We start from the raw sequence: 12243 nt of genomic DNA on the forward strand, positions 1-12243 counted from the left end.
TAAAATCAAAATTCAAAGACGCATTGGAATGAGTTTCCCAGCTGCTATTGACCTTTAATGAGAGTTAGATGGCCAACTGTCTGTTGGGCCTTTGAAAATCTCTCTCAACTTGAGAAAAAATGGAACTTGGAAGATCCATCTTGGAAAAGAGTCAACCCTGTCAAAATGTTTGACTTATAAAAATGCAAGTGAATACATCTGGAGAAAAACCATCTGAAACTGAAATATTGACCAGGAAGGAACAAAACAGGAAACAGCACTAATAAGATCATAGAAATGTAGTGATAGGAAGGACTTCAAAGTCATTAGGTCCAGGCCCCTGAGCCAAAGCAGGACCAAGTGTTTTGGATATTTGTTATTTGTTCATAATAAAATGCTCAAGATCCTTGAGCAGATTTGCAGTAAATTCAGCAAATATGATGTAATTCTACAATGTTGAGTATAAGTTGAGGAACAATTTAAATCTATAAAGGCACACAACAGATATATGTGTGTCTTCTTCCTGTAGCAGCTTAGCGCCAGGCAACACTCTTGTTACACCACCCATCTCCCATCTCTAGGCTTGTCATCTTGGGGAGAAGGACCTGTGGTCTGATGACACCATCCTTGGGTAGATGGTAGATCCATTCTCCTCACTGGTGTCTTCAAGTGGGAACCACCCCACATTACCTCTGTGATGGCAATTCAGGATTGCAGCTGGGAAGAAATTTAATTTTTTCCTTTACTCACTCTGGCAAAAAGCTGCGGAAAATAACCTCCAGCTGCTGTTCACTCCCAGAGAGCTGAAACAAAGCCCCTTCTGAATAGTTACTAGGTTATGCTAACGGGTAAGTCCCTTGGAAAAATAGGTTATCTTTTTGCTGCATGGCTCGGGACCTATTCCTAAATTTGAGTCACTTCCTCTTAATTAATCACAATGGCTTCTGTGGAACCTGGAGAGCCCATGGAGTAGGCTCAGCCAGGCAGTAATTCAGGAGAAATGAAAGATGACTTCAGTCCTTCAACTATCACCATAGTGCCATTTCAAAAATGAAATCTGAAATGCACTTAAAATGGTCCTGCTGTGAGGGGAGGAGACTGGATTTGATGACTTTTCAAGGTCCTTTCCAATTCTAGTGTTCTGTGAAGTTGTATCTTAATGACTGAGAGCAACAAGATAATGTAAAAGTATCCTCTATTTTGAAGAACACTTTAAATGGAAGAAAATGTGTGAATACTTTTATACTAAAAAACTGCATGTTTCTGGGAGCTCTGTAGAATCAAAAATAGTAACATAGAGTGTATTTGATTATATAATGAATATTTCACACAGCACTTCATTTAAAATTGGGCTTTTGAATTTCTATTTTAATATATTGCTTACTTCTTGCTTGTTTTATTTCGTGCTTGCATACTTCTTGCTTGTTTATAATCAATTTGAAAAATGTGGCAATCAGGGCAAAATCTTAACTACATTGAAGTCAAAAGCAAAATACACACTCTTGAGAGCAGAAGTTGGCTCATAGGCATATTTTCAGAAAGCAGACTGCCACATACTACTAAACTGTTAATAAATATATGTGTGTGTATTTTATCATCCATTACAGCCAGCTATTACAAGCAACGATATGTTTGTTAAAATTCACTGTCCATGGGATACATTGTGCAAATATGCCGAAAGAATGAACATCAGGATGCCTTTCAGGTATTGTAGTAACTATTTGATTTTTTTATACTTTGGGTATTATGCTTTATATTTAACTGTTTTTACTCATTTATTAAGGTAACACGGAGTCCCCTCCTATGGTTCAAGCCTCTTATTTCATTATAGCTAAATTTTTCCCTTCTGATGTCATGAAAGTAAAAGATTTTGTAAGGGCAGTTTTACCAGTTTTGGGGGTAAAAACATGGCTGATGACACTACAGTATATGGCTGAAGCCACTCTATTTTCACATTTAGCTACAGTAATTGTATTGAAAGCTTACTTTCTTAACAAACTCAAGTCTCCCTGAAGAGCCTAATGATCAAAACATATCACACATATTTTCACACATTGGGAAGTCCTTTTCACGGTCTCAAAAGATCTGTGGTTTGTTGTCTTAGCCTTAGGAGCATGGAATCTTCTATGGAATCTTCTCAGCTGGAGTATTGTGTCCAGTTCTGGGCGCCACATTTCAAGAAAGATGTGGAGAAATTGGAAAGGGTACAGAGAAGAGCGACAAGAATGATTAAAGGTCTAGAGAACACGACCTATGAAGCCAGGCTTCATGAACTGGGCTTGTTTAGTTTGGAAAAAAGAAGATTAAGGGGAGACATGATAGCGGTTTTCAAATATCTAAAAGGGTGTCACAAGGAGGAAGGAGAAAATTTGTTCCTCTTGGTTTCTGAGGACAGGACAAGGAGTAATGGGCTTAAAGTGCAGCAAGGGAGGTTTAGATTGGACATCAGGAAAAAATTCCTAACTGTCAGGGTGGTCAAATATTGGAATAAATTGCCAAGGGAGGTGGTGGAATCTCCCTCTCTGGAGATATTTAAGAACAGGTTAGATAGACATCTGTCAGGGATGGTGTAGACGGAGCTTGGTCCTGCCTTGAGGGCGGGGGGCTGGACTCGATGACCTCTCGAGGTCCCTTCCAGTCCTATGATTCTATGATTCTATGAATGATGGATAATAGCCAGACCTTGACTGGAATTATAGTCAATGGCAAGGGAAGTTACAGAAAACACTGGTACTCACTATTTCAGATATAAAACCCTGACATTCTGGAGAAAACCAAATCTCTTGTGTTCCTGGGATTCTCTTCACTTCCTGTTTTCAGATTGATGACCTTCTGTCTCCTTATTTTTTTAGAATTATAAAAACTCTAAAAGGCAGCCTGTCCATAAACCCTAAACACCTTTTAAAATAAAAATTACAGCACAAATGTGTTCTTGTAGTAAGTACAGAAATACAATTTAAAGTAACATATCTCCAGGAAGCCAATAGATGTAATATTCAGTTCCCACTCACCTGCAACAATTCCCCATGCTTATAATTTCCCATCATTTTTAAATGCCTGTGGGTGGGGGACAGAAGCTTTTTAGAGTGCGCTCAAAGTCAATGGATTGGGGATAAAACAGGACAAGGTGGCAATCAAATTCCAAAGTCTTGGAACACAAACTGAGAGTCCCCTTACAGCAGCTTCTTCTCACTTATACCAATGGCTCTCTCACTGGAGAGCCTTTGCTGACTTAAGCTATGCCAGTATGGCATGGGCAGAGAGAGAGAACGCTTTGGGTAAGTAGGCCCCAAGTTTAGACTTCACCTAGCAACTCAGAAGCAGCCTGACTATCTTTAACTGAAAATCCATTTGAGCACCTGTCCCTATAGCATTATGAAATTTAAACTCTGATTGAATCATTTTCCAAATCCCTTTCCTTAGAGAAAGACTGAGTAATAATCGTTTACCACTTGAGTAAGGAAGATTTTTGATATTTCTATTTGCGCTTTTCTCTCACTCGAATGATTCATTGTCACCATCTTAAATATTCATTTTCCCCTACATTCCAGCACCCAAATGAACTCTCTCTTGGCATTTTAAACCACTATAAACGGACTTTTACCAGCAGCAAAGAGTAGCCTGTGCTGGAATTTCAAATTGTTTTGGAACTAGTGCAGAAGCAGGAGTTCTTTACCCGAATAGCTTTGGTCTCAAACTGATCCTCTGAGATTCATAGAGCTTGGGAGGATAGGTGCAGCAGTCTATCTTTAGGGAGCAACCCCATTGCAGAGAATTGGGGAGAAACTCAATGCTCAGTTTTCCTCCACTTGAGCAACTTTTATATTGTGAACAAAACACGAGAAGTCATTCTTCTGCTCTACTCTGCGCTGGTTAGGTTGGTCTCATTTGGAGTATTGTGTCCAGTTCTGGGCACCACATTTCAAGAAAGAAGTGGAGAAATTGGAGAAGGTCAAGAGAAGAGCAACAAAAATGATTATATCCAGAAACCATGACTTAAGAGGGAAGACTGAAAGAACTGAGTTTGTTTAGTTTAGAAAAAAGAAGACTGAGAGGGGACATGATAGCAGTTTTCAAGTTATCAAAAGGGTGTTATAAGGAGGAAGGAGAAAAATTGTTCTCTTTGGCTTCTGAGGATAAGACAAGAAGCAATGGACTTAAACTTCAGCAAGGAGGTTTAGGTTGGACATTAAGAAAATCTTGCCGTCACGGTAGTTAAACACCGGAATAAATTGCCTATGGGGGGTTAGACAGACACCTGTCAGGGATGATCTAGACAGTGCGTGGTCCTGCCATGAGGGTAGGGAAAAGACTTGATGACCTCTTGAGGTCCCTTCTAGTTCTAGTATTCTATGATTCTATGTGGGAAGGACACCTGTACAGGGATTCTAACTGAAGATTAAAATTCACTTAGGGCAGCCATTAATTGTTGTTTTTTCAGCTTGTGATCAATGGGGAATATTACTGGATTCCCAATCGGCAGCTGCAAACTTTACAGATGAATTCCATATTTGGTTTTTAAGAAGTTCTTTGAGTCTTAGAGAATGCAAATTTATTCCCATGTCTAGGCTTGATACATCTGCAGCTAGCTCATATAAAAATGTAGGAGCTTCACTTCCCAGCAGAGGGATGTTCTGGATATTTTTTCATTTTAGAGATGCTATCAGTTTCACCTACAATTTGCTTCAACCCCGTGCCAGATAACTGGCGTTTGCTTCTCTCAAGATGGGCAAAAAGCTTTGGCGAAAATATTATTATTTGTACTCGTAGAGCTGAACAGCTGCCAGACTGTTAGAGCTGGCCATGGGGGAGTGATGCAACCTCATGGTCTGATGAGAAGAGTGAGAAACTGGACATTCTAATCCTGATTCTGTTTATGACTCCTGCTGCTGAATTAGGAAAACTATGTGAGCCTGGTTTAATTGGCTTTACTAAGTTGTGGAAGCAAAATGCCCAGTTTCCTTGAGCAAGCTGAGGTTGTGTAGGTAAATTCAGGTCCCTGCATTTTTTTAAATCAAGGTTTTACCAGTTCAGATTCTGCCCTCACTGAAGTCAGTTATTGAAGAGTTTTTTTTTTTTTTTTTTTTTTTGTAGCTGACAGGAAGGTTGAGAGTAAATTGGTTTAATGTCATTGGAGATAAAAAGTGCAAGTTCGCCAAGTGGTACTGTTGCTAATTTAGGCTCAACATTCTGAAATATTTGGCAAAAAAAACACCAAAAAAAGTTGGGGGTCTTTTTTTTGTAATTCAAGAGCAAAACAGAATAGTTGTCTGCTAGTTCTGACCTTGTCAGCAAATGAGCCATCAACCCAAGGCAAAGGAGAGTGAATCAGTGACAGGGAGTGATTAAAGCTCCCATTAACAGTCCTGTAAACAACCCAGCCTTCTCATAACTGCTTATTTATTTCAATGAAAAACAAATTAATAAAAGAAGAGCATGGGAACTGATGATGAGTGTTTTATAGAAGGAATCATACTTGGCATTCTACTCCTCTCTGCTTTTGAAGTGTGTAGAGAGCTCTGATAGCTAGAATGGGAATTATATACAACACGCAATACAGCATAAAAATAAACCACTACGTGACTAATCATGCAGCTTGGATGCCAGCTAAATTTATATTGGCTTAAAAAAAATGAATGGTATTATGAGAGTCAGTTGGATCACGCAATTTGGGCCTAATCCTGCATTTATGAACGTGAGTAGTCCCAATGTCTTGAATGGGACACTAACATACATAAAATTCCTCGCATAAGTGTATTTGCTGGATTGGGACAATTAAGTCTATATTTTACTTTAATTGTTTTTCCATTTCCTAATGCTGTTTTTCTCCCAACTTGTTATTAAAAAGACTTGAAGTACAATAATTATTTTGATATTTGACCTAGCTGATTTTCTTACTTGAGAGAGAAATTTATGAAAGCCAAGTTCCTACAGATATTTATGCACTCTTAGAATTGTATTTGGCATCTAATTAATAATTTTTCTAGGCAGGCATTCAAACTAACTTTTTGTTAAAGTTCTTAGTGCTGTATTCCATTCACTTTATTCAGATATTTGAAAATTAGTTTCTAAAAAGCAGAATGACACTGCTTACAATACATACTGAATAAATATGTTAAATAGACTATTTCTTTAAAGTATATACCTGCACTGAGGTTTTACTCAAAGAACCATTTTCTAAGCATTGTAACATATTCTATGTTCTGTTGCTGAGGTAACACTTCTCATCTGTTGGAAAAAGGAAGCCTTATTATACACAGTTCTCTCCCAAAATGTACTGTAGTGGGGGTTGTATCCTACTCTTGTTCTGTACTAGCAGCAGATTGCTTCCCCCCCTCCATGACTTACCAAAAACTAAGTCTCTATGTGTGCCCCAACCTTAGCATCATCATGGGAGAGGGAGTAGTTTCCCCACAGAAGATGCTTTTCTTACTGTGCTTATCAAGCCTCATGTGTTACACCTCTTTACTCTCCTGCTCAGTGATGTAAAGGTGGGCCACAATCTTGCTCTTTAACGATACTTCTAGTAGGCATAGCCCCAAAGAGAATATTTGATCTAAATGCATGCCCTAACTCTAAATTCTCTCAAAAAACTGATCGCACATTAGTAGTCCCACTGAAATCAACAGAATTACCCTTGAAAAGGAAGAAAGGTTTGGTGCTAGACTTGGCATAAGTGTAGCTGAAAAGAGTCAAAATAACTTGCTTTCATCCCAAGGGACTACCCAAAGTCCCAGATCCTGATCTCAGGGAAATCAATGTGAAACTGCAAATTAATTTTACTAGTAAAAAATAGTATTTCAATGCATAATATGTATTTCAACTACAGTTGGGAAAAAAATTGGCTGAAATATTTTTTCACTAAAATATACCAATTCAGGTTAATTGAAACAGATAGCAAATGTATGTTAATTTCAGTGAATTTTTTCAGTTGGCATGAAAAAAGAAAACATTTTGCAAATGTTGAAATGAATGGAATATTCTTTCCTATTTTCTTTCTCTGAAGCTGTTGCACTTCACATAAAATAGTCACAAAGCTGGGGCGAACTAAATCTTTCATGCAACCCAAAATGAAATTTTCCCAACTTTTCAATTTGATGAAAAATCTGGAAAACTTCAGTTTCAGTTCCACCTGAACCTAGAGGTATTTTTGATGCTCTCTTCTTCACCCACGTCAACATAACCACAAATGATCCAAAAGCTCAGGAGGTTGCTGAGCTTTCTAACAATTAACTTTTGAGGCTCAGTATGATATGTAATGAAAATTACGATATGAATAGTTATCAATAACGTGTTTTTAATACTTTGCAATAATTGTTGGCTCTGACATACATTTCAGTATTTTTCACACAATTACATTGGGAACCACAAATTATTTATATTTGTTTTAATGATATGCCTGAATGTTCTATGAAAAAGGAACATGTTGCATGTTTAAAAGGTATGTATAAGAGGCAGCAGCTTTGCCATACAAGATTGAAACTCAAGCAAATAGGATGATCATGCATGAAGAAGAAGTAGCTTATGTAAAATAGAAATTGTGATCTATATAATGAGTTATATGACCTATAGCTATAGTTCAGCTGGACTCCTAAGTGGAGCAGTTAAGGGCAATTAAAAGTAATGGAAAAAGCCATGTTTCATAAGTATAATATCTTTTTTAAAAACCCTTAAGTTATAGGGTTTCTATGCTCCTTTTGCAACTTTGTATAGGAGCATCCCAAATCAGGCTGCCAAGTACCTAAGAGGTATTTGAAGAGAGATAGGTTTCAGATAACCCTAAGAAAGATTTCACGAATGAACATTTTCTCAGCTCCTCCTCCTTTTCAGACCAAGCACTCCCTCTCTTGCACAATAGATGTATTACAAATATTTGCCAGATGGATCCTGTTAACTTTGTATGGTTTCTTCATGGGGCATCTTCATCTCTTTCAAATTTAAGTTACCATCTGATGAGGATCTCCTTTGTTTAACATCCAGAACTGAAATATTATTATTTGTAATGTTTAATGATATTCCTGTGCAAGATGAGAAAATGCTTCTTGAAGAATGGCTGAAAAAAGTTTGTCATTTATTTTAAACACTGATACTCAAAAATATTGGTTTATTCTTATCTCAATATACAGAAGTATAAAGGATCTCAGCAACTAATACCATTGGAGATTAGTATGTACAAAGTAGTGCCATGAGCCAGCAAACTCATCCATACCAATAATGCCCTTCAAGAGGTCTCTGTACTAACATAAGGGCGCACTCACCTAGGTGAGATTGCAGCATCAGGGTTTAAGCCACTTGCAAAATTGAAAAGTTACTTGCAAAATTGAAAAGAAGGGCATGTAGACCAGTGGTGGGAAGTGAAAAAAACTATTTTGCTACAAGTATTTCGCTGTATGTGTATGTGTTTCAAGAATAACTGTTTCCTGTGAAGATTTCATTGGGAATTATATAACTTTTTTTCTTCAGAAATTACTGTGCCCCAGGAAAGGAAAAGAGAAGTGAACTGAAACATAAAGATAATTTGTGCCTGTTAAATGAATCTTGGAGCCATATACTGCTCTTAATTTGCATGCAAAATAGTAATTGATGTCTATGAGAAATGCATATACAGATTTAAGAATGTATATAGCCTTTATTACAGAACTAAAGCAATTGCTAATTTTGAAAACGATCCCTGTAGAATTAAAAACAGTAAGAAGGACCATATCTTGTTAATAGCTTTTTGGCCAAAACTTGTATTATCTTTACTGAGAATTCAGTGAATGAATCAATAATTTGACATGGCTGAGCCTCTGTAGATCCGTCATATCAAAATGTAAAGTAATTTTTAGAATTACTGTATTTCAATTTTAATTTTTTTTCTCTCTTTAGCATGTAAATTTGCATTGTATGTGTTCTCATACATGTGGGAGTCCTTTTCAACTGTCTCTAACTTGATTGTTCTCAGATGACTTCTGCTATTCTTTCAGGAAAAAATGTTATTACACTGACTGGAGGAGCAAAACCATGGGCAGGTTGGTGGGTGATGCATAGCTTCTAATCTTGCCATATAGCCACCCGCTAAACATTAGCAGTTGTAAATTTATCCAAAGAAACTAAAACTATCAGAGTTGATTAATGGAAACGCAAAAATGTGTTAACACAAATAATGCCCTAAAATAGACAGCTGTTACAGGATGCTGTACAGTTAAGCATTGCCATTTCTCACATTGCAAGTGAGGTACTTCTCATGCCAAAAGAATGGTCTCATTGAATTTATTAGCAGAGATTTAATATTAAAGACAGCATTTTAGTGAGTGCTTGAGTTACTAAAATTTATTTGTTGCTTTACAACATACACTTTTCATTTGCAGATTGTCTTCTAATATGAGCATAAGAATGGCCATACTGGGACAGACTAAAGGTCCATCTAGCATATTATGCTGTCTTCTGATAGTGGCCAAAGCCAGGTGCCCCAGAGAGAGTGAACAGAACCGGCAATCATCATGAGATTCTACTCATTTTGCCAGTTTCCAGCTTCTAGCAAACCGAGGGACATTATCCCTACCCATCCTGACTAATAGCCATTGTTAGATCTATCCTCCATGAACTTACCTAGTTCTTTTTTTAAGCCTGTAATAATCTTGGTCTTCACAACATCCTCAGGCAAAGAGTTTCCACAGTCTGACTCTGTTATGGGGTTGGGGAACCCCTTCTATTTGTTTGTTAAAACTGTTGTCTATTTATTTCATTTGATTATGCCTAGTTCTTGTGCTATAAGGAGTAAATTACACTTACTTTCTCCACTTCTCTCTTATTCCATCACAGCTTACTTTGCTTAAAAGAATTTGTTGAAGGGTCTTGTCAAAGGCTTTCTGAAAATCAAAAAAGTGTCTCAATTGCAAAATTTGGTTTATAAATCCAGATATTCAATAGTAATATTAGACAGAAATTATTTATAACATAAATTTACAACTGCTTTTCTCCTCTCCCCTGTCATGCACGTGCTTGCTTTATTTTAGTGTACAATGCAAAGCAGACTGCTTACAATTTTGTAATATTAAGGCTAATATACCCAGGGCCATGCCATAAAACATGCTTAGTTCCATACTAAATTCTTCTGGGGATTTCTGTGTGTGATTAAAAACTTGGATTTTAGGTGAATTTATAATCCTATTTAGTAACACATATATAGAATATGCAATTCAAGTAAACTCCATGTTTAACAATAGAGTAGTAAATTATATTTGGGTTCAGGAAGGAATTTTCCCCCAGGTCTGATTGGCAGAGACCCTGGTTGTGTTTTGCTTTTATTTTTATTTTTTGGTCTGCTTCACACATGAAGTCAGTAATTCGAACAAAAGTGAAAGGTGCCTTTTCTGTAATTTTAGGTATTTAAATCACGTTTTGAGGGGCTTTAAAAAGTCAGCCAGCAGTACTGGAGTGGGTGGCTGAAGTTCTGTGGCCTGCAACGCACAGAAGGTCAAACTAGATGATCAAGATGATATGTAGGTGCCAACTTCCCTTCTAGACAGGGGATCCTGACCCCCCCCCCCCCCCCATCCCTGCCTGTGTCTCCCACTCCATCCCTTTTCCCGAAACCCCGCCTCACCTCTGTTCTACCTTTTTCCCTGAGTACACTGTGTACCCCTTCCCCTCCTTCTCTCTTACAGCATTCAAAATACCACAGAACAGCTGTTTGTGGTGGGTGGGAGGTACTGGGAGGGAGGAAGAGGAGTTGCCGATCAGGACTGCCAATGGGTGAGGGGTTCTGGGGAGAGAGACAGGGGAGGGGCTTGGTTGCTGGTGGGTGCTGAGCACCCATTAATTTTTCCATGTGGGTAGTCTCAGAGTCAATGCCTATGTGATGGTACCTTCTGGCCTTAAAGTCTACGTGAATTTTAACACCAGAGACAAACATATTTTTCATTATTATATGAAGTTTCTTTTATGCAAAGTCAAAAACCAATCAGGCGAAGTTAAATATTTTGCTGCATTTTTATTCCAGCATTTTAAAAGAGGAAAAGCCCCGTTTTTAATAATTACATGTAAACTCTTACTGTTGGAAAAGTCCAAATCTAAATAAAAAAACTAATCCTTAAAATGCACACAAAACAGAAATGGGAAAATAAAAAAACACATTGTTATAACTTTTTCAGTATGTGTGCATCACTGTCCATGTTACTATAATAATTCTATAAATTTACAAGCTGTGTCCTATAAACATAAGCATAGATCATAGGGACAGGATTTTTTATTAAAAATTTGAAATTAACAGGTAGAGTGGTACAAGAACTAGAAAAAAGAACGAAGTGAAAATGAATACTTCTCATCGCATCTTCATTTTTAAAGAAACTATTACCATTTATTCGACTTTTGCATACTGGGGCAAACTCAGATGCATCTGCACGGCAAAATTTGCTTTTTCTAATGCCACTGGTGTCAGATATTTTAAAAATTCACAATGATACTAAAGTATTAGGACTAATTCTGAAGACATTCCACACCTTCTGAGTGCTATCATTAACCATATGGAATCACTGAGGAATTGAATCTTTTGTTTAGGAGAGTTCTGGGCACACAAACTTTTAATTTTTATCACCCCAGATTTACTTCAAAATTGGCATATCACATCTGTGTAAATGAGTAAAACTTCACATGCTTTATCTAGGGTCAAATGCTGGTATTTCCTGCAGTAAAGGTGCAAAAATGTCAGTTTCAGCTGTCAGAGCAGGACGATGGAAATGAGTGTGTGTGTGTGGGGGGGGGTATTATATTTTTTGTGATGAAACAAAACTCCCCCTTTGCAGAAACAGTCTAGCTTTAAAAATGCATTTGATGGTTAGTGAACCCCAACATTGTATAGTATGTGTCAATAGGACGTGATCCAGTTTTCACAGAAATTAATTGGAGACTTTCCTTTGACTTCAGTGGGAGCTGGATTGTCATAATAACACGAGATTTTCAACTTGTGTAAACTGCCACAAGTTTACACAACTATGCTAAGTTTAACAGAACTATGCCTGTTTACATCAGTTGAGGAGGCAGTCCATGTACAGCTAGATAAAAACCATCCTCTCTTAGAACAGGTACACTTTTAAGAAAAGAATGTAACGAATTAAGAACTGTTACAGGTGCTGTCCTGCAAGTTCTTCATGAATGGGACTCCAGTTGAAGTCAATGGAATACTTACAGGATCAGAGAGATCTGATGTCCATGGGAACAAATGTATCTGTGTTTTTACCAGCTCATTTATTAAATCACTCATTTAGTAAACTATGTACCTGA

At 37.4% G+C, this 12243-nt stretch overlaps 2 protein-coding genes across 12 annotated transcripts in view; one reads left to right on the forward strand and one right to left on the reverse strand.

The window, feature by feature from the left end:
* Positions 1–12243, forward strand: part of ANO3 (anoctamin 3) — a 380410-nt gene that overhangs the window by 279288 nt on the left and 88879 nt on the right. For 10 of the 11 annotated variants that reach the window (XM_075927761.1, XM_075927756.1, XM_075927758.1 and 7 more), the window contains 2 exons: positions 1587–1684; positions 8946–8990. In XM_075927761.1, coding sequence (XP_075783876.1) covers positions 1587–1684; positions 8946–8990 — 143 coding nt within the window. The remainder of the gene's footprint in view (positions 1–1586; positions 1685–8945; positions 8991–12243) is intronic. The other variant, XM_075927757.1, reaches the window with a different exon arrangement.
* Positions 1–12243, reverse strand: part of MUC15 (mucin 15, cell surface associated) — a 107595-nt gene that overhangs the window by 51961 nt on the left and 43391 nt on the right. The gene's annotated exons all lie outside the window — the stretch shown is intronic.

This window comes from Pelodiscus sinensis, chromosome 4 (genome assembly GCF_049634645.1).
Source record: "Pelodiscus sinensis isolate JC-2024 chromosome 4, ASM4963464v1, whole genome shotgun sequence".
Taxonomy (NCBI): Eukaryota; Metazoa; Chordata; order Testudines; family Trionychidae; genus Pelodiscus; species Pelodiscus sinensis.